General features: G+C 32.9%; 1 protein-coding gene across 13 annotated transcripts in view; it reads left to right on the forward strand.

Annotated features, from left to right (window-relative positions):
* The window catches only part of LOC132698552 (potassium channel subfamily T member 2), a 346,214-nt gene that overhangs the window by 289,285 nt on the left and 35,079 nt on the right, over positions 1-21,850 (forward strand). For all 13 annotated transcript variants that reach the window (XM_060664706.1, XM_060664702.1, XM_060664703.1 and 10 more), the window contains 3 exons: positions 581-781; positions 18,168-18,385; positions 21,644-21,793. In XM_060664706.1, the coding sequence (XP_060520689.1) occupies positions 581-781; positions 18,168-18,385; positions 21,644-21,793 (569 nt within the window). The remainder of the gene's footprint in view (positions 1-580; positions 782-18,167; positions 18,386-21,643; positions 21,794-21,850) is intronic.

Raw genomic sequence — 21,850 nt, forward strand, 5'->3', positions numbered from 1 at the left:
ATAATGTTTTCATTTGATATTTTTTGTAAATCCGAAATAGTCTATATATATTAATTTGAGTAAACAACAGTCTGTTTACCAGAGAATGGTTAAATTAGAAAATATACAAATTTTTTAAAACTTAATAACGTACTCTTGAAAAAACTAAAAAGAAGATAAACAAGAAAAAAACAAAATTTTCCGATTGGTCTTAATTTTTTCTTTCTGATGTTAAGGTCATTCTCTCCTTGTCACTTGTTGAGAGTTCAGAGATTTTAGGTACGTTTCGATTTTTTTTATTTTAACTCTATCTTGCACCGATCAAAAAATGACCTCGAAAAAGTGGCCTTTATTTTATTTATCTCTTTAAATAACACCAGAAAAAAAATAAAAATGAATACGGAAAATGGCGATTTTTTCGACCTATCTGATCTGAGTATGTTAGTTTTGGTTAGTTTTAATTAATGGACACACTGCAGATCTAGATTTCAGTTAAAATTAGTTAGCACTATGAAATTTTTAATTTTATGTCATTTTCCGAATTCTCCTATTAGTCAGAAAATTTCTGGATATTGGCAATGCGAGCAAAAATATTTTGCAGGATTATTACGTGGTCCTTTTATCGCCGATGGAACTGGACACGACCATGCGCATGATCCTGCAGGTTCCGATTTGGGCCCAAAGGGTCATTTACATCCAAGGGTCGTGTTTAAAAGACGGAGACCTAGCCAGAGCGAGGATGAACGAAGCGAAAGCCTGTTTCATCCTCGCAGCTCGCAACTACGCGGATAAAGATGCTGCGGTAAGTTCTAGTCGTATTACTTTACAATTATTTCCATTTTCCAAAGTAAATTCAGACACCCATGAAAACGTTAAGAAGAAAACCTAAAACTATTGTATTTTTTTTCCACAATGCGATAATTTTTTAAATACTCCGGTTACAAAGTACCCTATAGGGACCAAAAAGTGAGTGCTTTATGACCGGAAGTACGCTATAAAAAAACACAAAAAAATTAATTATGTAGGTAGGTACATATTTTTAGTTTATGTAAAAATAGAAAACTAATAAACACTAATATAGGTACTAAAAAACGAAAGGAACTAAACTACCTAAACTAAAATTGTGCCCCTAAATTTGTTTCATTTTTTTTACAATCTACTGATAATGCACATAAGCGCATCGAGTATATGACATTTGTATTGAGAAAAAAGAAACAAACAAAAATCACGAAAAGTTTATATAGAGGTTATCTATATAAACTTTACAACATACAAGTAAAAAGATATACTTTATTCTTTTTGAGTAAAGAAATTCGTTATTTATTTTTTTTTTCGTTATTTTTACTTTTATTTTTTCTCGTTACAAATGTCATATTCTCGATGTGCTTATGTGCATTATCAGCAGATGGTAAAAAAATTTGGCGGAAAAAAGCGCTTCAGGATAACTTGGTACTTCGTCCTGTTGAACATCATCGTCGCTTTCGTTACCAGAGCTTTGGGGATCATTTGGCTGTAAAACTTCAGTAATAATATCATTATCCGTTAATAACTCCGTTGTTATTATTATCATCAACAGTTGGGAAGCTTTTCGGCTCAGGAAGATTGTGCAAGTAATCTGATTTTTGGATGAGCTGCGCAATTATCAGTCAGAGGCAATATTTTTCAATTCTAACGTTTCAGTTTTTCATCCCAATCCTTTAAATAATTATAAAAAATTGCTGGTCGTCCACGCTCGCTAGTTTGACTTTTAAATGACAGGTAGACATTTTCCATGCATCTCGGTCGTTCACATTTACCAATAATAGAAGTTTGCACTTTTGCTTTCTGTCTTATTTGCACAAACCGAAACGGTGTACCTCAACTTCGGCTGCTTCCCACCCTAACACTTTGCTCCTCTAAATTTAAGGGTACGATCTGGAGTCATCTTGTAGAATAGCCCAGTCTCGTCACCATTGAAAATATCCTCAGAGCTGTATTTTTGTGCAAAATCAATACCATCCCTTCCTGTAGATTTTCAAAGAAAGCGTGACGGGCTGTCGCATGCGGTTCGCGTAATTAGGATTCGAATATGTTAAAGCCGTAAGTTATGGAAATGTCTGTGCACGACACCGCAGTGGCAAACCAAATAATTAATTCCCGACGCACGCCAAAATTACCCTAATGAAGGTGGACCGTTTATCCTTGTTGCAATTAACCCCCACAACCGACACCTATATTTTGTCGTTTTGTCGAAATTAGCAACAAATATCCAAATATGCATATCTTTGTTGAGATTTTTTTTTATAATATATATATATATATATATATATATATATATATATATATATATATATATATATATATATATATATATATATATATATATATATATATATATACGGTTTTTCACTTAAAACTCTGCACGCCAATAAGTCCAAAACGAAAAGAAATATTTAATTTATGTAAAAAGTAGTCAAAGTGTGGGGTCAAGTAGATATTTCCTAAAGTTTAAAAAATTCGACGCCTGCAAAGAGCTGGGCGTCGCGACGCGTCGAAAAATTATTCGATTGCAGAGACTTTGGAAATACGCGCATACAAAAGTACATATTATTTAAAAACTTTTTTGTTATTTACTCAAACTTATTTACTTTACCCGTTTCTAAGTTATACCGATTTAAAGTAAACATTTCTTGATTAATAAAAAATGTGATTAACGCTTATTTTTACAAGTATGCCATGAATGTTAGTTACTATGGCAACCATTGTTATCGCAGTTGTTTTAAGTGCAATTACAAACGTAAGTTGTTATTGCTGTATCAAAAAATTGTCACATTTTGTCACAAGAAATATCCAAATTTGTTCGGTTTAAAAAAAACTAAGAATTATTATGTGAAAATGGTGCAATTTAGCAATGAGTAAAAAGTAGACATGTTACTGGTGTTTGGAGAATGCAGATGCAATTGTAGAGAAGCAAAAAGAGTTTACGCACGGCGTTATCCGCATAGAAGAGTCCCCGATGCAAAAACCTTTTCAAGTTTATGTAAAAACTTAAGAGAATATGGCAGCTTCATAAAACCTAAAAGAGATAGGAACAGGACGGCTACAAAAGATGAAAATACTGCTGCTGTAATTCAGCAGGTTGATAATAACCCCAAGATATCCCTATCAGAGATAAAAGAAAATACCGGTGTTACCATAAGTTCTTCGTGGAGAATGCTACATAGAAACTCTTTTCACCCGTACAAAAGTAAACTAGTTCATAAACTAGAACCAGGCGATTATGCTAGAAGAATGTATTTCTTAGCGACATTGTCCGATTTGTATAGCCAAGATGCAAATTTTCTCTCGAAAATTTTATGGAGCGACGAAAGTCGATTTCAAAATAATGGAATCGTTAATAGACACAACTGTCGTTTTTGGTCCGAAAACCATCCTCGTTGGATTACAGAAAGAGGTAACCAACGAATTTTTAGTATCAATGTTTGGTGCGGCATATTAAATGGATTCCTTATTGCACCTTATTTTTACGAACTTTGAATGCAGATCGCTATTTAAGATTTCTTCAAACTACACTTCCGGAACTATTAGAAGAAGTGCCTCTTGACACTAGAATGAATATGTGGCTACAGCAGGATGGAGCGCCTGCACATAATGCCCAAATAGTAACGAGGTATTTGAACCGAGAATATCCCAATAGATGGTTTGGTACTAATGGACCGGTAAGGTGGCCGGCGAGGTCCCCGGACATTACACCACCAGATTATTTTCTTTGGTTCTACCTAAAAAACGTTATCTATGAAGAACCTATCGAAGATATGACTGATCTCATTAACAAAATTAGTGCAGCGTATGCCGCTATCACAAGAAGGACTCTCTTACAAGTGACCCAAGCTCATCTGTTAAAAGTTTTTGATAGTTGTGTTCGAGCAGAAATTTTGAACAAAATTTTTGAAATGTCTTATTATGAAGTTAATTGCAATAATAATTTTGGTTATTAACTTGTAGGTATTTTACTGTATTTATCATGTTATCAGAACTAAATCGATAAAAAATAGTTGAAATCTATTGTTTGTAATTGCACTTAAAACAACTGCGATAACAATGGTTGCCATAGTAACTAACATTCATGGCATACTTGTAAAAATAAGCGTTAATCACATTTTTTATTAATCAAGAAATGTTTACTTTAAATCGATATAACTTAGAAACGGGTAAAGTAAATAAGTTTGAGTAAATAACAAAAAAGTTTTTAAATAATATGTACTTTTGTATGCGCATATTTCCAAAGTCTCTGCAATCGAATAATTTTTCGCCGCGTCGCGACGCCCAGCTCTTTGCAGGCGTCGAATTTTTTAAACTTTAGGAAATATCTACTTGACCCCACACTTTGACTACTTTTTACATAAATTAAATATTTATTTTCGTTTTGGAGTTATTGGCGTGCGGAGTTTTAAGTGAAAAACCCTGTATATATATATATGATGACACTATATTCCGGGATATCATCCGTTCGCTCATTGAACTCTGACTGGAATCCTGCAGACGTTTCGCCAAAATCTCACTTGGCATCATCATCGGAACGCGAGCATTGAAGATGCCAAGTGAGATTTTAGCGAAACGTCTGCAGGATTCCAGTCGGAGTTCAACGAGCGAACGGATGATATCCCGGAATATAGTGTCATCACATTTTTCCATCCGTGAATCAATACGTGAGTGTAATATATATATATATATATATATATATATATATATATATATATATATATATATATATATATATATATATATATATATATATATATATATATATATATATATATATATATATATATATATATATATATATATATATATATATATATTTTGTTATAAATAGTTATAGGTACTTGAAAAATAACACTACACATGTGTATATATATTTTTCATTTTATTGTTATTTTATTTTTATATTTTAGCATCTACTTAGGTACATTTTATATAAATATTTAGGAACTACATTTGATGTTTCAAATAATCGGTCATTTTCTTTTGAATTTTTTTAGTATGTCAATACGCATCTCATACTACGTTTTCACCATTTCTTCGAGAGGGACATCTTCCCCATGATACATTTCTCCAGCAGCGTAACTGAATATAGGGCTTGTTGTGGTGGTCCCAGATCAACTCTTCCTCGCCCTTGCTTGCTTGTTGTAATATTGCTTCCTCTGTCAAGTCTGCTATTGTAGGCAAATCATGATCTATCACTATAAAATCTTGCAACTCCTCATTTTGCATCCCATTTCCGTATCTCCTCTTCAAAAATTTGCGATGCAGACTTGTTTGCCTTGTAAGTGACCGGCAAATACTTGATGTCCTTAAAATATCGTGGGTTAGTTGATTTTCCAATCACGACTAGCTCTCTTTTTTCCCTTCCACTCATATTGGCAGCTAGTGACACCGTTATACGTTCTTTAGAAAGTTTCTAAGTAATTCTAAGTTCTAAACTAGTCAGGAATTTATTTGGATTCTAATTTCTTATAAATTGTTGAAAAGGTTTTTCATTTTTAAAGTTAACGTGACCTGCTTTGTTTCAAAGTGCGTAGTTCATATCATCATATATTACTTTATTTAAAATTCCAGTGTATGCCATTAATTATTATTATTTACAATTTACAAAATAAAACAATATTACATAAAATTTGGGTAAAAATATTCTTTTAAATAACCATATAAAAAATGTTAAATAAAAAAAACAGTATCACACTACCTATTTGCAATGAATCAGTTCTTTTAATTTTGTCTTAAATGGTTGAAGGCCGATAGCAAAGGGATGAAGACAGCGGTTGTCAAATAACCTCAAGGTTCGAGTTAGAGGAATGAAATGAAATGGAAAACGACACATTTAATAAATGTTAAAGCCAATGAACTGTTTAAACATGTATCTATCATACCAGATCAGAATTAATGAGATTGTTGTTAAAGATATACCGGCTTTATATCTTATGGGTCTCAGATATGCCCTTCGATCTATCAACGCGACATCTGTATTGTGGAGACCACACTTCCGAGGTGTAATCAAGTGTAGATCTAACTAAGCAATTAAGGGTTTTAAAACAGTACGATGAGAGCAGTGTACTATGGCGAGCATAAAACCAAGCAGGTAATCCAAAAAGCTCTATTTACTGTCAAACATCACTCCAAGAATTCAATTACAAACACATAACTTAGATCGCTAGACCTATGCGTTCAGAGGTAAAATTACTTTTCTTTTGGCTTTGTTAAGTAGCTAATAGACTACCGGACAATGTAAAGGGTGTTTCATAATTTGCCTTTAAATGTCGCTATTACATTAACCATGCAATTGGTAATCTCTAATGACCTGTAAGCTCTGATAAAATGCATGTTCAGTTGCATTTAAATTTCTTTTCTTTTTCTTTTGATTAGTTTGTTTGTGCTTTCAGTAACGCTATACAATGTTTTTTTTTTTCATTATTCTTTGATACATGGTTCGAGTATAATCAATCAATCCTTTCCAGAATTTTGCGTTTATTTTCTGTCTCAATAATGTACGCAATATTCGATAATAAGGAAATTACTGTTATTATCGTTATTATTAACCTGAAATGAAACTTTGTGTTGTCTTGTACGTAAGCGACGGTCTTCATTAAACTTTTAAGCAGCCGACCAGTTTACTAACCTCATAAAATATCAAATAATCAAAACAAAATAAACTATATCGACATACATACATATAACAGAAATAAGATTTAAGAATAGGTTAGTACCAACTATCAATTCTATTTTTAACGCAGAACTGAAAATGAAAATCTCTCCATATTTCTTATTCTTATCTTCTTCTCTTCTACTAGTATTATCTGTTATTTATTATTTTATTTATTTTATTGAGCTCTTGGTAGATGAAATTATATGTACACTGCGTGAGACTAATTTTGTTATGCATTAAGTTGACAATTTAGGGATATATATAGCGATTTAAGTCTTCTATATCTCCATATAACTTTCATATACCATCATATATAACTTATACACCTCTCCTATGTGTCCATTTATGTTAGGTATTCGGAGTAGTTCAAATGTAACGACCTGTCTGGCCCGAGCGACGTAGTACCTACTGTTATCAACAAATTATATTTAATTTAATTGACATTAATAGTAAACTTAATACCTATAAAATCATAATAAAATGAAACAAAAGTTCTGTATACTGCCTACGGGTTCATCAGTCAGTGGGATAGGCACGAATGCTTATCACTCTTGGACGAGGAGATGTGCACTGCAACGTCCTGAACCGAACTAACTTGAAGACTTGACGAATTCTTGGGTTGCAGAATTCATAACACGTGCCGTCCGCGATGTAAGGAGGCACCAAATCCAATTGAACCGGAACTGGGGAATCCAGTACCAAATGGAAAGCCAAAACTAGTCTAACAATCAAAAACTGGTTCCAAAAGGAAAACCAAATCCAAAACCAAAAACCAGAACCCTACAAAACAAAATAATGAGTTGCGGTGTTCATAATTACTTGCAGAGCGTGAAATAAATTGTGAAACTTACGCCTGATGATCGTGGGTGGCGGTGAAGAGTGCCAGGTGCTAGGTTGGTTAGCTTTAATCCAGCCTAAGCTGTAATGTTGGGGACGTCCAAGCAAAATACTACCAACAAGACGACGATCCGCAATTTCTATACGATTTCAATCCGGTTTAATCCTCGAAAACTACGAGATGCCACAAACTTATTCGGATTGAAATCTTGCAACCACTTGCACCGGCGAAAATCGAAAGGCCAAAGAAAGAAAGATCGATGAAGTTTCACAAAGTTTCAAAAAAAGAGACCGATGGTACTGGCAATACGATGTTCGGTTCCGACACCACTGGGTCAATGGACCAATAATGACAGAAGTTAATCAACGCAAGGAGACCAAATATTACCTAACTACTACCCGCCTATTACCAATAATAACCAATTATTACACACAAACATGAATGAGATTACACAGTAACGTCTTACGAAATCGAAGACGAACGTGGGCCAAAGGTCGAGTGCTTAACTGTAGTAATGGCCGAGTGCATTCGTGTTGACAGAGGATTAAAATATAACCTCTCCAAAGGGGACTTTCGATGGAACCATTGCACATGGCGGACGTTGCTCCTGACCGGTTCGGTCGAAATTAGTGTCGTTTACAGAATATATTGTTACGTATAGTCGTTATCTGACGTGATAGAGACGTAGTGCCTATAAGTTTGGAAAATAGTGTTCGTCTTACGTGGATGTACACGGATTTGTGATGTGTAATTCCATGAGGTGTATGTAAATACGGTTTCCTATATTCACGCTGGTAACCAGGCCGGATGGGATCGGATATCCCGTATAAGATGATTGCTGGAGCCGTTTGAAGAATCGGGCGTCATTTTATGACAATTTATTTAGAAGTTTCCGTTTTTGTATACGTAAAAAACAAAAACCTGGAGGGTGATCGATTGGTCCAGACCCTTCTCTTAAGAAGGCATTCTGTAGGATATCTGAATAATGTGAAAAATTGTGTAAGCTGGCCGAATGACCTTATGCAGTCGTGGCCATTAGAAGTAAAGAAGAAAGAAAGAAGAACCTCTCCAAAAAGCAACAAGTGTAAATAAATGAATGCAAGGGACAAGAATAGAAATTGCCTTTAGTTCGGAAATAAGAAGGAATACAGGACGATCGTCTCGTGCAATCCAACCGCATTCCGCAGTAACATCCTAAATTGCAGCAAAAATGCAAGGGCTTACACTTATTTACATTTATTTTAGGACAGGCAAACCACACCAAGCAATTAAACAGTTACAGTGTGTTCGAACAGAATGAAGTAGTGAAGAATAATTAGCAATACCAGTAGCTTTGAGGATTAAGACGGTGTGTAATTGTGAGAATAAAACATTCGATAGGTAGTCTCCGAGCATTATTAACCTACATGTGAGAAACATAAGTCGAAGTAATTTTAAATTTTAAAAGAGATGCTGTCACTATCACGCCTCTAGCAGAATTTCAAATTTACAAGGGAGCACTTAAGATGAGCAACAAAAAAAATCAAGATATCCTATGGTGTAACTTTGACTAATTCAAATAAACATGCTCTTATAATTAATTTAATTCCAAATGAATATTAAGTAGCTTAATACACAAAAAATTTAAATTGCCTTTAGATAAATAAAAAATAATTAAAAAATAACCAAATAGCATTTTTCCAATATTTTGAGGCGAATCTAAATAATAATAATAATAATAATAATAAATTCATAATAAAGCACATGACTATAAAAAGTATCACTATAAATCACGTTTTTCCGATATTAATTGAGAAAGATGTCTCAGTCGTTCCGGTATACTATGAACAAATTAACAAAAAAAAATTAAAGAAAAAAACACATTAAGAAACTTGCAAATGATAAAAAACAAGCAGAACAAAACATTTTATTAATTAAATTGCTAAAAATTTTGTCTACAGCAGTATTTCTGATTTGGATGTCTTACGAGATGGAAAATATTAAGCTTTTTCTCATCGGTGTTATTCGGTAGGGGGTTGTTATGAGGATAAAACGTTCGTGGTCAAACGTTAATTTAACTTAGTTCGGTCCGATAGCCAAAAATTATTCCAGGCAGAGGAATTAATGTAAGCCCTGAATTTATAAACGCCGAACGTTGAATACACCGAGTCGATTTAATTATTTCCACCACGAAGTCCCTTTTCGCCGACGGATTATTTTGAATTATTTAGAAAACAAATGTGGTCGTTTTCCGGTTCCGCTGGCAACATAGGTACACGGTAATTCCGTTTTCTTGCCGTGATTTTCTTAGATATATACCTATGGAAATTAATGACCAACGGACACACCAAAGATTTTACCATATATACAAATATAAAATATAAACACATCTAAAATTTGTCTACCTAGAAATTCAGTGAAATCCGTCTCCAAAATTACATTACAAAATCAGAAAAAGTTTTTGAATTATTAATAAATATCCGGTTTTTATAACAACTTCGACTCCCTATATCTAGAAAGCAAATTATGTTAGGACATAAGTCTATGGTAAAAGAAAGTCTTTTGATGGTTTAACATTCCTATAATATAAGCACTTTTTGGATATTAGCTTAATAATAATAAAATAATAATAAATGTAAATAATATAAAAATAAAGAGAAAAACGCTAATATTTTTATTTTCATTATCAGTATTTTTGAATTTTAGGAATTCCACTTTGCAAGTAGATTTATTTTCTATATTTAAGAATCTTTTTTTATTGTCATTTATTTACTAATTATTTTTTCTTTACAATACCTCAAAAACAACATCCGTTTTCAAAAACAAATAAAAGAAAAAAATACGCAAAGCAAGCAACAAAATATATTTTGAGATGCCAATTGCCACTACCATTTTTTTATTCATTCCCAGTCGCTGGTTCTATTAAAATGTTCCATTGTATGACCAATTCTTTTGCCAGCTTCCAAAACTATGCATGCAATTTGATGGTTTATGCCTCTGATAAGCTTCTCCTTATTGAAATTGAGTACAGCTGGTTCTAACATTCCTCAGTGAGTTGCATTAAAAAAGGAAGGAAGGAAGGAAGGAAGGTTCCATCTCTTTTTCCATAGCTCTTGTGGTTACTGAAATATCCCATACAAACCCCGGACTTTGCCCTACCCTGTGCCAGGTGTCAATTTTTTCTACCCGTTTGCACTGTACCTCGTTTATTTTTGACGTGGTTTTCAAATTTTTACAGCCTCCTTAGTTTCTAAGACACTGATAAAAATTGAGCAAGTCTTGTAACTTAATAACAAGGTATCGTTAACTAGTTAAAAATGTCCGATAGTAGGGCAGTTCTCAATCTTTCAAAATAATGGCAAGATACCATGAAAATCTGTCAAGAATGTCATTAATATTATTTAGATTCAGTAGTCTAAAAAAAAACAAAAGCTAATATAATATAATACAATGCCTTGAATTTTGTTTAAAAATGAACATTTTTTATTTAAAAATGTTGTAATTAAAATTGCATACTAGCCATACGCCAATGGTTTCAAAGTATAGTTCGTTGCTTGCTTTGCATATTTTTTCTTTTATTTATTTTTATATTGTAGTCTTTGAAATATTGTACTTCAATTACTAAATAAAAAGTTAAAAATAATCATTAGTAAATAATTGACAACAAAAAAAAGATTCTTAAGAATAAAATTTTATTTGGTAAATTATATTCTGGAGATATACAAGGTAACCAACCTATGGTTAAACTGTCCAAAGACTAAGATTGGGTTTTCAAAAAAAAATTAAGGCTTTTTTTACCATAAAAATATGTCCTGACCTGATTTGATTTCGGGGTACACTGTCGATTTTTTTATAAAAAGTTTAAGATCGATTCTTCAAAAGGAAAGACATCTGGGTGTCAACGTTTTTAATAAAAATATTTTTAATAACAAAAACCTTTTTCTGATTGTGATAAAATTTGACATTTCATTTATGGTAACGTGACTAGAAAAAAGGTATTAATTCCCGAGGCGTTACAGAGACTAATCTAATTGATATTTATAATAATTTATTTTCAAAATCAGGTAAAAGGTTTTTGAACAATTAATAAAAATCACCGTGTCTTTATCAAATGTGACGATGTTGTCGAAACAATTGTCATGTAAAAATATATAATTTAGTGAAAATCTGAACTTTTAGTTCTTATTTATTTTGATTAATGGATTTTCATCAAGTAAAAGCCACCTCAGTTCAATTTCCGATGTTTAAAAGTGGTGATGATTTTTTGTTGTGCCGCGATCTTCACTTTAGAAAAGTTATAATAGGGAATGTGTTAGAAGTTGACTACTTTTTTTTTGATATTATAATGTAACATAGAATAAAAAAAGGAAAATAATATAGAATAAAAAATATTAGTCTAATAGTCTGAGCTGCATGATGGGTATTCTTTTTCATGGTTTCCATGGAATGTGATCCATTATTTACTTACTTGTTTACTTTGCTATGTCGGATTTTTTAATGAAAATACTTCGAAAGCTATATTTACAGCTAATGGCGTTTTAAATTAAATATATGGCGCAGATTAACGTAGCCTAAGCAAATATTTAATAGTTAATTAATTAATATCTCCGTCTGTTGTGGAAATTGTTATTGATTGAAGCTCACAGGTATCAATATGTCCGATTCGTTTCCGACGAAAAGCGCATTTTAATATTTAACCGAGTACCTCTAAAACGTGGAAATCATAATGAGAACGTCAGGTGTTCGGAAAAGCGTAGCCGAATGCACGAAAACGTCGTAAATAACCCGCCGAACTACTTCGAGGGAGAAATAGGAGTCGAACCTAACGAACCGAGCTTACGTATGTTTTCGAAAGCAACGCGCCTTTAAATCAACCCAGAAGGAAGAGTATTCCGGCTGTTATGTACGGTTTTATTGGCGGGATGTTAAATCGCGAGCGGTATTGCGTCTGAAAATTTATTATCCACTATGAATAGTTATTTCTACGTAGTTGTACGAATATTGATGGTCTCTACGCGGCACACGCTTTCGAGAGTAGGATTTGAACGTTTCGATATATGTATGGGCCCATAAAATATGGGCACTGCCTTTAAAGTACGTTAGAAGCTGTTTCTAAATAGTGGATTGCTATCTGCAAGCAAGGTTCTGATTACTTAATCTACTTAACTTACTTAACTTACTTAACTTACTGATCAATTAATTATCAGTCTTCGAGAGACGGTTTTTATGCTCCTCATTTAGCTCCGCGCCCCTCAAACAATATAAAAACAGGCACAGAGTAAAATCCGAGCTAGTTTCAGTCAAGCTCTGAAGAAGGCAACAGGATGATTGGCTAAACGTTGAGCTAGTTTAAGTCCAGCAAGACTAGCAAAAATCATTCCCAATGAGAACCACCCACTCTAGGGAGAAGGTTAGAAAAATATATTTTATTTCGATGAGACGTTAGTTAGCAATAATACGGTAATACCAAAAATGTGGCAAATATTACGAATGCTCAGAAGAAGAAGCAGAACTTTGGAAGTGAATACGGGTTCCCAAAACTGGGTTTATTAACAGTTGAGTCCCCTTCCATGTCAAATAATTAACGAACGTCTGAAATATTCCGTCTAATAACGATAATGATAACACAGCTACATTTGTTAAAATGGCACAAATTTTAATTCTTTTGTATTTATATCGAGGTTTTCTTACTCCGAAGCATTTAAAAACATGATGTGAGCTCGGCAAGATCTTCAATTGTGTCTCTCATAAATTATGATTAAAAAAACTGCCAAAACAATACTGCGAGGGACAACAGGTGACTTTTGTAATTTTTATAATTGTGAACATATGTTCACAGTTTCAGCCAGTTTGGGCGATTACTTTTTATTGTGTGTAAAAAAGAATGGAAGAAGGAATTTGCATAAAATTTTGTGTAAAAAAATGGAATACAGTGCTGCAAAACACTTGAAACGGCGTATGATGAATCTAGTTTGAAAAAAACAAATGTTTCTAAGTGATACAAGCTGTTCCAAGGTGGCCTCGCTCTGAACGTCCAATAACTGATGAAAGCTTTGAAGAAGTAAAACAAATAGTATTGAAAAATCGTCGAATCGCTATTAGAGAAGTGGTTCAGGACGTCGGAATCTCTATGGATATGAAACGTGTGACAGCAAAATTTGTTCCGAGAGTGCTTAATTTTGTACAAAGGGGCCGACAAAGGAGCTTCCCTCAGGAGCTGTTTTTACCGGGTATGGCCCCTGCCACTTTTTATTGTTCCTAAAACTCAAGAATGCAAGAAAGTGCTTACCAGAAGAAGTGTTCGAGAATTGGAAAAAACGTTGACAAAAGTGTGTTATATATAGGGGGAATTTAAAGGAAACAACCTTAATTTAAGTCACCTTCCTTTTTGAAAACGCCTCGTATGTCGACATCACCAGTATATCGGCATTCCGAAAATGAGATATCCAGATAGCTTGCGCATTGTGCCGGCATAATTCCTAGTTAAAATAGCTCCTCAAGATACCTGCATGCCAGTAAACAAGCTTGGGGTTGGGTTTTGACTACCCATAGAGTCAAGTGGGATAATTGTAAACGATTTTGAACATTTCATTTTTTTTTGCTTTTTAAATATATCAAAATTGTATAAAAACAATAATTTTTGAAGGGAAAGCCAAAAAAAATGATAACTGGACTGCTTTATTTACTTTGACCGAAAAATAAGTTTTTTTTAATAAAAAAAATATTTTGAAAAAAATTTCATTTTTTACATTCACCCCAACAATTTCGAGGTAATTGTAAACATCTATATCAAAAACTAGGGGAATTATGGAGATAAAATATAGGGCAATTTTAAACGTTTCGTAGTAATTTGAACCACAATAAAGTTTTTTTCAGCACATGTTTACATTAGCCCCAATAAGGTATACATGTATGAATTAATATTTTAGAAATTTTTATTAGAAACGCTTAAATATACATACAAAATAAAAACAATTTAGTAAGCTTGGTGGACCAACTTTCTAAGCAAATGTGGTAAAAAACACATTTAGTTAACAGAAATAAGATAAATAACACAAATTTTTATCTAGGCGCTCTCTAATAAATACTTTCTCCTAGGATTTGAAATTCTGAAAAAGGTAACATTCCAAAAATTTGCTCATTTTTAACAAAACTTAGGTCATTAGCATTGACAGCAAAATTCTGCTTAGTTTCGTCAATGCTTTGTAGCCCAATGACTTCCACCTCACTGTCCATAATATTTTCCACAAAGCAGATGTATTTAAATATTGGAGTGTTTCTTTTTCACCCTTTAAAAGTATGTAGAACAAAAGAACCGGTTTTCATCTTTACCCATTTCCTCTTCTGGAGAAAATTCAGTGTCGGTACTAAGACATAAACATTATTCACTATCCTCTTCGTCACTGCTTTTACTTTTGGATGGGAGTTTCATTTTGATTCCAGAATCATTATTTTTAGAGCCCTGCCTTCTGTTTACTGCTATTTTATTTGTGTTTTTCTTAGTCTGAATTGTAGTCTTCTGTGATTTTTTTTCTTGTGCTGCTTTTAATCTGTTTAACACTTGTTCTGTCGTCAAAATTTCGCCATAACTAAGAGCTTTTAATCTTGGAACTACAACCTTTTCTGGCTCAGGATTACACTGCCGTATTTTGAACAATTTTCTGATATATCCTGTGATAGAATTGTAACTGGCATGATTTGCCTCGCATCTTTCCTGCATTTTTGCAGGTGCTCAGGTTTTTTTTTTTGCCGATAACACACCTTGATGGCGCTTTATAAAAGCATAGTACCAATTATTTAGTGAAAGGAGTTGATATATTTTGGGCGCTGATTCCTTTAACCTTGAATCATTTACAAAACAAGAAAATAACATTTTAAATATATTAAACTCTTATATCAATACCTACTTTAGGATAAAAAGAAATTTCAACACATTTTACTACCACTGTCAAAGCGAAAAACAAAATTTTGCAACACTCTCGACAAACGGCAAAATGAAACTGAAAATTGCCGGTTATCCATGATAGATAGATAAATTTTTATTTGGCTGAATTACAATACATAGTATGTTTGCAGCACGTCTAAGTACAATAGAGAAAAATATTAACAATTATATACGTATACATTCAAACACATATGATTAGATAAAATCTACAATAGGTTGAACAACGTGACACAGGATATATAAAAACAAACAGGAATAAAAAAGAAAAAAAGGAAGATACGGAATACAACCAGAGTCGAGTAATCAGGTAATATCTTTTATTTTCTGTTTTAATTCCTCTACAGGGTAAAAACAATGATCCAAAAAAAAATTATTTTTATTTTAAAAATTTTAAATAGCAAGTTTGTGACTTGATTTGGAATTTATGTAATAGTTATGTAATCTTAAGTCAAGAGAATTTTTCTTGCTTTTAGTGCGTTTAAACTTCCTAGTTTGAAGCAAATATCCATGATTTTCTAAGTAAACTGAAAACATATTTTTTGAGTTTTGAATTTTTAATGCCGTGTTATACATGGCATAGGAAAAATTTTCATACCATCTATTGAGTGTCCCCACAGTATAACAGCATATCATAAAATTGAATGAAAAAGAGCATAGTAGCTCGTAATCCTTTCCGATTAAATTTTTCAATCGTCTTAACAAAAAGTTGACACTTAGAGGCGCTTTACTAAATAAGCAATATGGTCCTTCCAAGAAATATTTATATTTGTTGAAAAGACTAACGAGTGAGTTTTATCCTGATTTAATTTTAGGCGATTCGCTCTAAACCACATATTGGCACGTTCTTTCGCCAACTGTGTTTCTCCTTTAAGAATATCCACATTTGTGTTTGATGTTTTAAATGTCACAGAGTCCATATGGCCAAAGAGATCGTTAATATAAACTCAAAACAATAATGGCCTCATAATGGAACCTTGTGGAACTCCGTGCATTGCATTTCGTAAATCTGACAAATTTATTATTGCAAAAAACTACTTGCTTTTTGTTAGGGGATAATACCTCTAGAGCAATGGGCTCCAAACCATAAAATTCCAAATTTTCCATTAAAATTGAAATTCCTTGTGGCGCCAATAAATGGACACACGACCTTAAAGAAAATATTCAAAAATTACGGCAAATTTAAACCAGTTTTTAACCGACTTGACCCTAAACATAAGGAGTACAAATATACCTTTCAATAATTAGAACAAAGATTGAATTTTAATCTCAACTTTTCCCCGATTAGGTAATAGATAATTCAGTGCTATAGTTTATCAATAAAATTGAAAATCAAACACAATTTATTGACTTATCAAGATCAGTGAACGATCCCCATACTATATTGATCAAGCACCCGCCCCCCACTTCTCTCGGTTTTTCGCGGTTCGCGTTTCAACCATCCCTTAATTAAAATTTTTTAATTAAAAAAAACGTAGTTTAATTATTTTTCATTTCCGTAAGTGGTCACCACCGCATTCATGGTGATTTTTATATAGCGACCACTAAAATGTAAAATTAACGAGGACGGGAAACGCATTACTATTAATTTTTTCCCGTTTGACCTATTTTTTAATATTCCGAAAGTTGCTCCGTACTATAATTAAACCGACTAAATAATGCAATAGGCGACAAATTGATTTCAACCATAGATAATGATAATGCCGGAATGTACGAAACAGGGTTGTTACAAAATTATATTGCAGGATATTCATATCCATTTTACATAGAAGTGACCCGGGACAACTTGACCTTAAGCTTTTAAGAGACAGATAGATCCGAATCGTTGGACGCTTTACAGGTTATGTTGATAATATTCGATTTTTCGAATTAAATGACTTTAATAACGATTTCAATCTCGTGTACTTTCTAAGGATTCATTGAACTACCCTCGTAATATTTGCTATTCCACTTATTTCGGTCGAATTCGATTGAATTTCGGTTTTATTAATTTTGGTGGAACCATAAATACTTAAACCTTCATGCCACCTTAAATGCCTAAGTCTTGTTATGAAGCTGTTCGTTAGTAAACATTTTCTTAAGAGAAGATTGAAACAAAGTTTCTGTGTTATTAAATTTTCTTTATATTCAAATTTTCTACGTCTGATGAAAAAAGAACGCATATAAAGAGTTCAGTTATCTTTTTACGTCATATATCGCCTAAACTTCCTGAAATATTGTGGTTTAATATGGAAATTCGACTAAAACATCATTTCTTAGCATTATTATTGGCATTAGCATTTTCATTAGCACATTTCGTATTTCCAAATTTTAGATATGTTTTTCTGTCACTAGCAAGATGCTAGTACTGTTATTGCTAGTTTAACTTTTTAATGTCTTTCTTCTTCTGTGCCCCATTTCTTATTACACTGCAGTTACAATTTTTATTATTATTACTATTATTATTATTATTATTATTATTAGTTTATTATAATATTACAATGCTTAAAATGTACTTTTTTACCCAAGAGAACAGTTAATCATTATTTTTGCTGACAAAAACCTTTCGAAAGGTGGCATATATTGTTTGTTCAACAATAATGTGAGGTTATGGTTCGTATGTGACCGGAAAAAAGCAACGCCGATATTGTTAAGGCGGACCCGGCGACGAGAGACTCATTGTCACGCCCGTATATGTGTCAAAACCACCCGAATGTGAACGGCGAAATGTTATTTGTCTACGTAAATGACATGTTTCCGGTTTGCAGGACGAGCACACGATCCTGAGATCGTGGGCGGTCAAAGATTTCGCACCTAGCGTCGCCCAATACGTGCAAATATTTCGACCAGAGAACAAACTGCACGTCAAGTTCGCCGAGTACGTGGTGTGCGAGGACGAATTCAAATACGCGTTGCTAGCGAACAACTGTACGTGTCCAGGTGCTTCGACTCTGGTAACGCTGCTGCTACACACCTCCAGAGGGCAGTAAGTACGCTTAACATTTGCGTAAGAGATAGTCAAGGTGCTATGTTTATTTCTATAATTAATACATACAAAATTCTTTAACTCATATTTTAGGATAAATATATTGAGATGCAGTTTTCATTGGGTTGTTGTTAATGACTTAAAAAAATTCATATCGTTAATTCATTTTTTTTTTAAATTGCCGTTATGTTAGAAATCAACATAGGGTACTCAATCGGAATCATCTCACTCATAGCTAGTTTGATAGCCTAAGAAAAGCTGTTTTTAAATACTCCAAGTTTATTAAAATTCATCAAGCCATTTTGGAGTTGTCGACATTTATTTCGGCCAATTATCGAGATAGATAGAGTAAAAAGCATCTTACAGAAAAGCATTGAATTTGTCCCAGCTTCAAAAGCGCGTTTTAATCTTCAATTACGCCCTCTGGTGACCATTTTTTAATTTAAATATTTTTTTTACAATTTTTTGAGAGCCGACTATAAGACCTGATGATAACTCTCCAGTTATTGTTTATTTATGAAAGAAAATTTACACAATATGTATCTTTATTTTGCTCGTACTGTACCCTTTGCAACACAGGATTTTATCATTTTTTTTTTATTTATTAAAAGTTCTACATCTACAACACATCATATACAGTGGTGGCCTAAATAAAATTTTCGGAGGTACAGGGTGTTAAAATATTCAGCAAAAAAAAACGTTTTTTCCTATTTTGTAAAAATTTCTTCTGGATTTTGCTTTTAAGCTTGGTTTAAATTGGTGGTAAATAATAAAAAAAAGTTTTTGAAAATTTACATTAACCAAATGCTCTCGCGAACGCCACTGGTTAAACAAAGACCAAATTATCTAGTGGCCGGCCAAGCATGTAATCAAAATCTAGGACAGATTTTTTAAAAGGGGGAAATAACGATTTTTTTGCAATACATATTTCAACATATCTTTGAAATGAATCATTTTATGAAGAATCTACTGGACATGCTGTTAAAGTTTCTCCATTATAATTGTATAAAGCGAAGACTGGCTCGTATTTTTAACAATTAACGTTTGCGCAACCTGGATTTGTCCCCAGAGAATAACTAATAATAATCAAATGGACACGACAACGACAGCATAAAAGAAGATGCAAAAAACATAAATACTCTCATGCAGTGCCTAATAAAGAATATACCGAAAAATGTAGCTTCTAATGGAGGTTTTCTCGGAACATATTTTCTGGTCAGGCGTATCTCCCGAGACGGCTGTTATATAACCTCGAATCAGCAAAGCCTATTAGTTTTGGCTTCTCTTTTTGGACACGAGATAAATTTATGAGGCTTTTAAAATGGGGGAAACGACCATTACCACGGCCAAACGTAATCGGAAATATACTCGAAGCTAATGGGAAGATGGATCGTTGAAAAGTGTGCATATTCTCCACTTCCTAGATAACTATTTTTTTTTAATAAGTAGTGTAACTACCGGGCTTCTAAGGCATTTGGTACTTTCGGTTGACTTATGTCGTCAATGTTTGGGCAGGGCCAATACTCGGCTGGCACTTATATTATAATTATATATGCTACAGTGCCCTTATAGGTGAAAATGTCAAAGTTACGATTAATTAGGTTTAAAATTTATTTTTGTATTTCCTTGTTCTTATGCTGTTGATTCTATAAGCATTTAGTATCATTAGTGTAGACACACATCAGATTGTTTAATTAGCAATTAGTTTTGTTATCATTAGAAAAAAAACGGCAATGCAGCCAATTTTTTTTAAATGATCCTCCTGAAAAAGTATATATCTTTTTTTTTATCTTTGAATGTTGAATTTTTTAGTATACGAATATATATATATATATATATATATATATATATATATATATATATATATATATATATATATATATATATATATATATATATATATATATATATATATATATATATATATATATATATATATATATATATATATATATATATATATATATATATATATATATATATATATATATATATATATATATATATATATATATATATGTATGTATATGTTCTTCGAAGGTTAAGTTGTTTAATTATTACATATTCCATTTTGGATCACTAAGTAATATTGTGGAAATAATCTCAGTAAGAATATGTCGCTAAACGAAGAATTCAAACAATTAGAACATTTTATTCTCCTATTTATATTAATGAGTAAAAGAAAAACACTAATATTGGTGTTTATTTTTTCAAAGAAACTTCCACGGGCTACTGTAATACTATTTACAAAACGGTTTTTACTGAGTCAAACTTGCTAACGTTTCGCCAATCATTCTGTTGGCTCCTACAGAGCTTAACTGAACAGTTTCTGTTAAGCTCTGAATAAACTCTGTCCTGAAAAAGCCAACAGAATGATTGGAAATTTGTAAATAATATAGGTGTTTCCTAATATCCGCCTATTTAAAAAAAAAATCTTATTTTTGGATTTTCCGCATTTTAATTAAAGCCGCCTACGTTTACCCAACACGCAAATCGGTCCGACTTTTTAATCTAAACGTGAGCCACTTAAAATCGATGAGCAACACATAAATCTACGCCAGCCATAAATCGTATCTACTAATGACTAGAGATAGAGGGAGACCGGCGATTTATCTTCGTTTCTGAATATCAAAACAAATGGTTCCGCAACTTGTACGTGTTAAAAAGCTGTTACCTTATACACCAGTCGTTTTTTCACGTGAAAAATTCGCACCGGGTTGCCCCCCTCGACACGGCTTAATTTTCAAGGGGACTGGGGTGGGGGTGAGTGGGGTTGCCTTACGATTTACGGCCGGTTTTATCGCCACGCTTGTCGGCTAATTTAATTCGCCCCGACATGTTTGACGAAGCGCGAAAAAGAAATGGCGTCGAGTATGGAAATGTATACGTTTGAAATTGACGCTTAACTAACCCTTAACTAAGTTTCCGATTGATAGCTTTAAATTTGATAATCATAATAATGTTATTTTTATTTTAAATATAGAAAACTGGAAATTATACCTTCGCATAACCAAAAACCGCGAAAAACTTTAACGCTCTTCATTTAGTCCGGCATTTACAAAACTAAAGGAGAAAATGGAAGAGCAATTGTGCACTTTGCTACTCTTGCCTTTTTTTGCTACAGTATCAAAGTATATTTTTTAAAATGGACAGAAAATTTAATCAGGTAATTCCGTTCTTGGTTTAGTTTTAGGCTATTATGAATGTTATAAATGAAGAGTGAATATTTTATAAATCCTTTTCCAACGCAATCCATAGGGAAGGTCAACAGTCGCAAGAGGAATGGCACCGCCTCTACGGCAGGTGCTCTGGCAACGAGATTTACCACATCGTATTAGGAGACAGCAGATTTTTCGGCGAATACGAGGGAAAGAGTTTCACTTACGCCAGCTTCCATTCTCACAGAAAGTAAGTATAATTTACGTGAAAAAAAATCTAGAAAGAGATATAAACACCTAGGACATA

This window comes from Cylas formicarius, unplaced genomic scaffold, assembly GCF_029955315.1.
Source record: "Cylas formicarius isolate icCylForm1 unplaced genomic scaffold, icCylForm1.1 PGA_scaffold_2__14_contigs__length_35257938, whole genome shotgun sequence".
Classification (NCBI taxonomy): domain Eukaryota; kingdom Metazoa; phylum Arthropoda; class Insecta; order Coleoptera; family Brentidae; genus Cylas; species Cylas formicarius.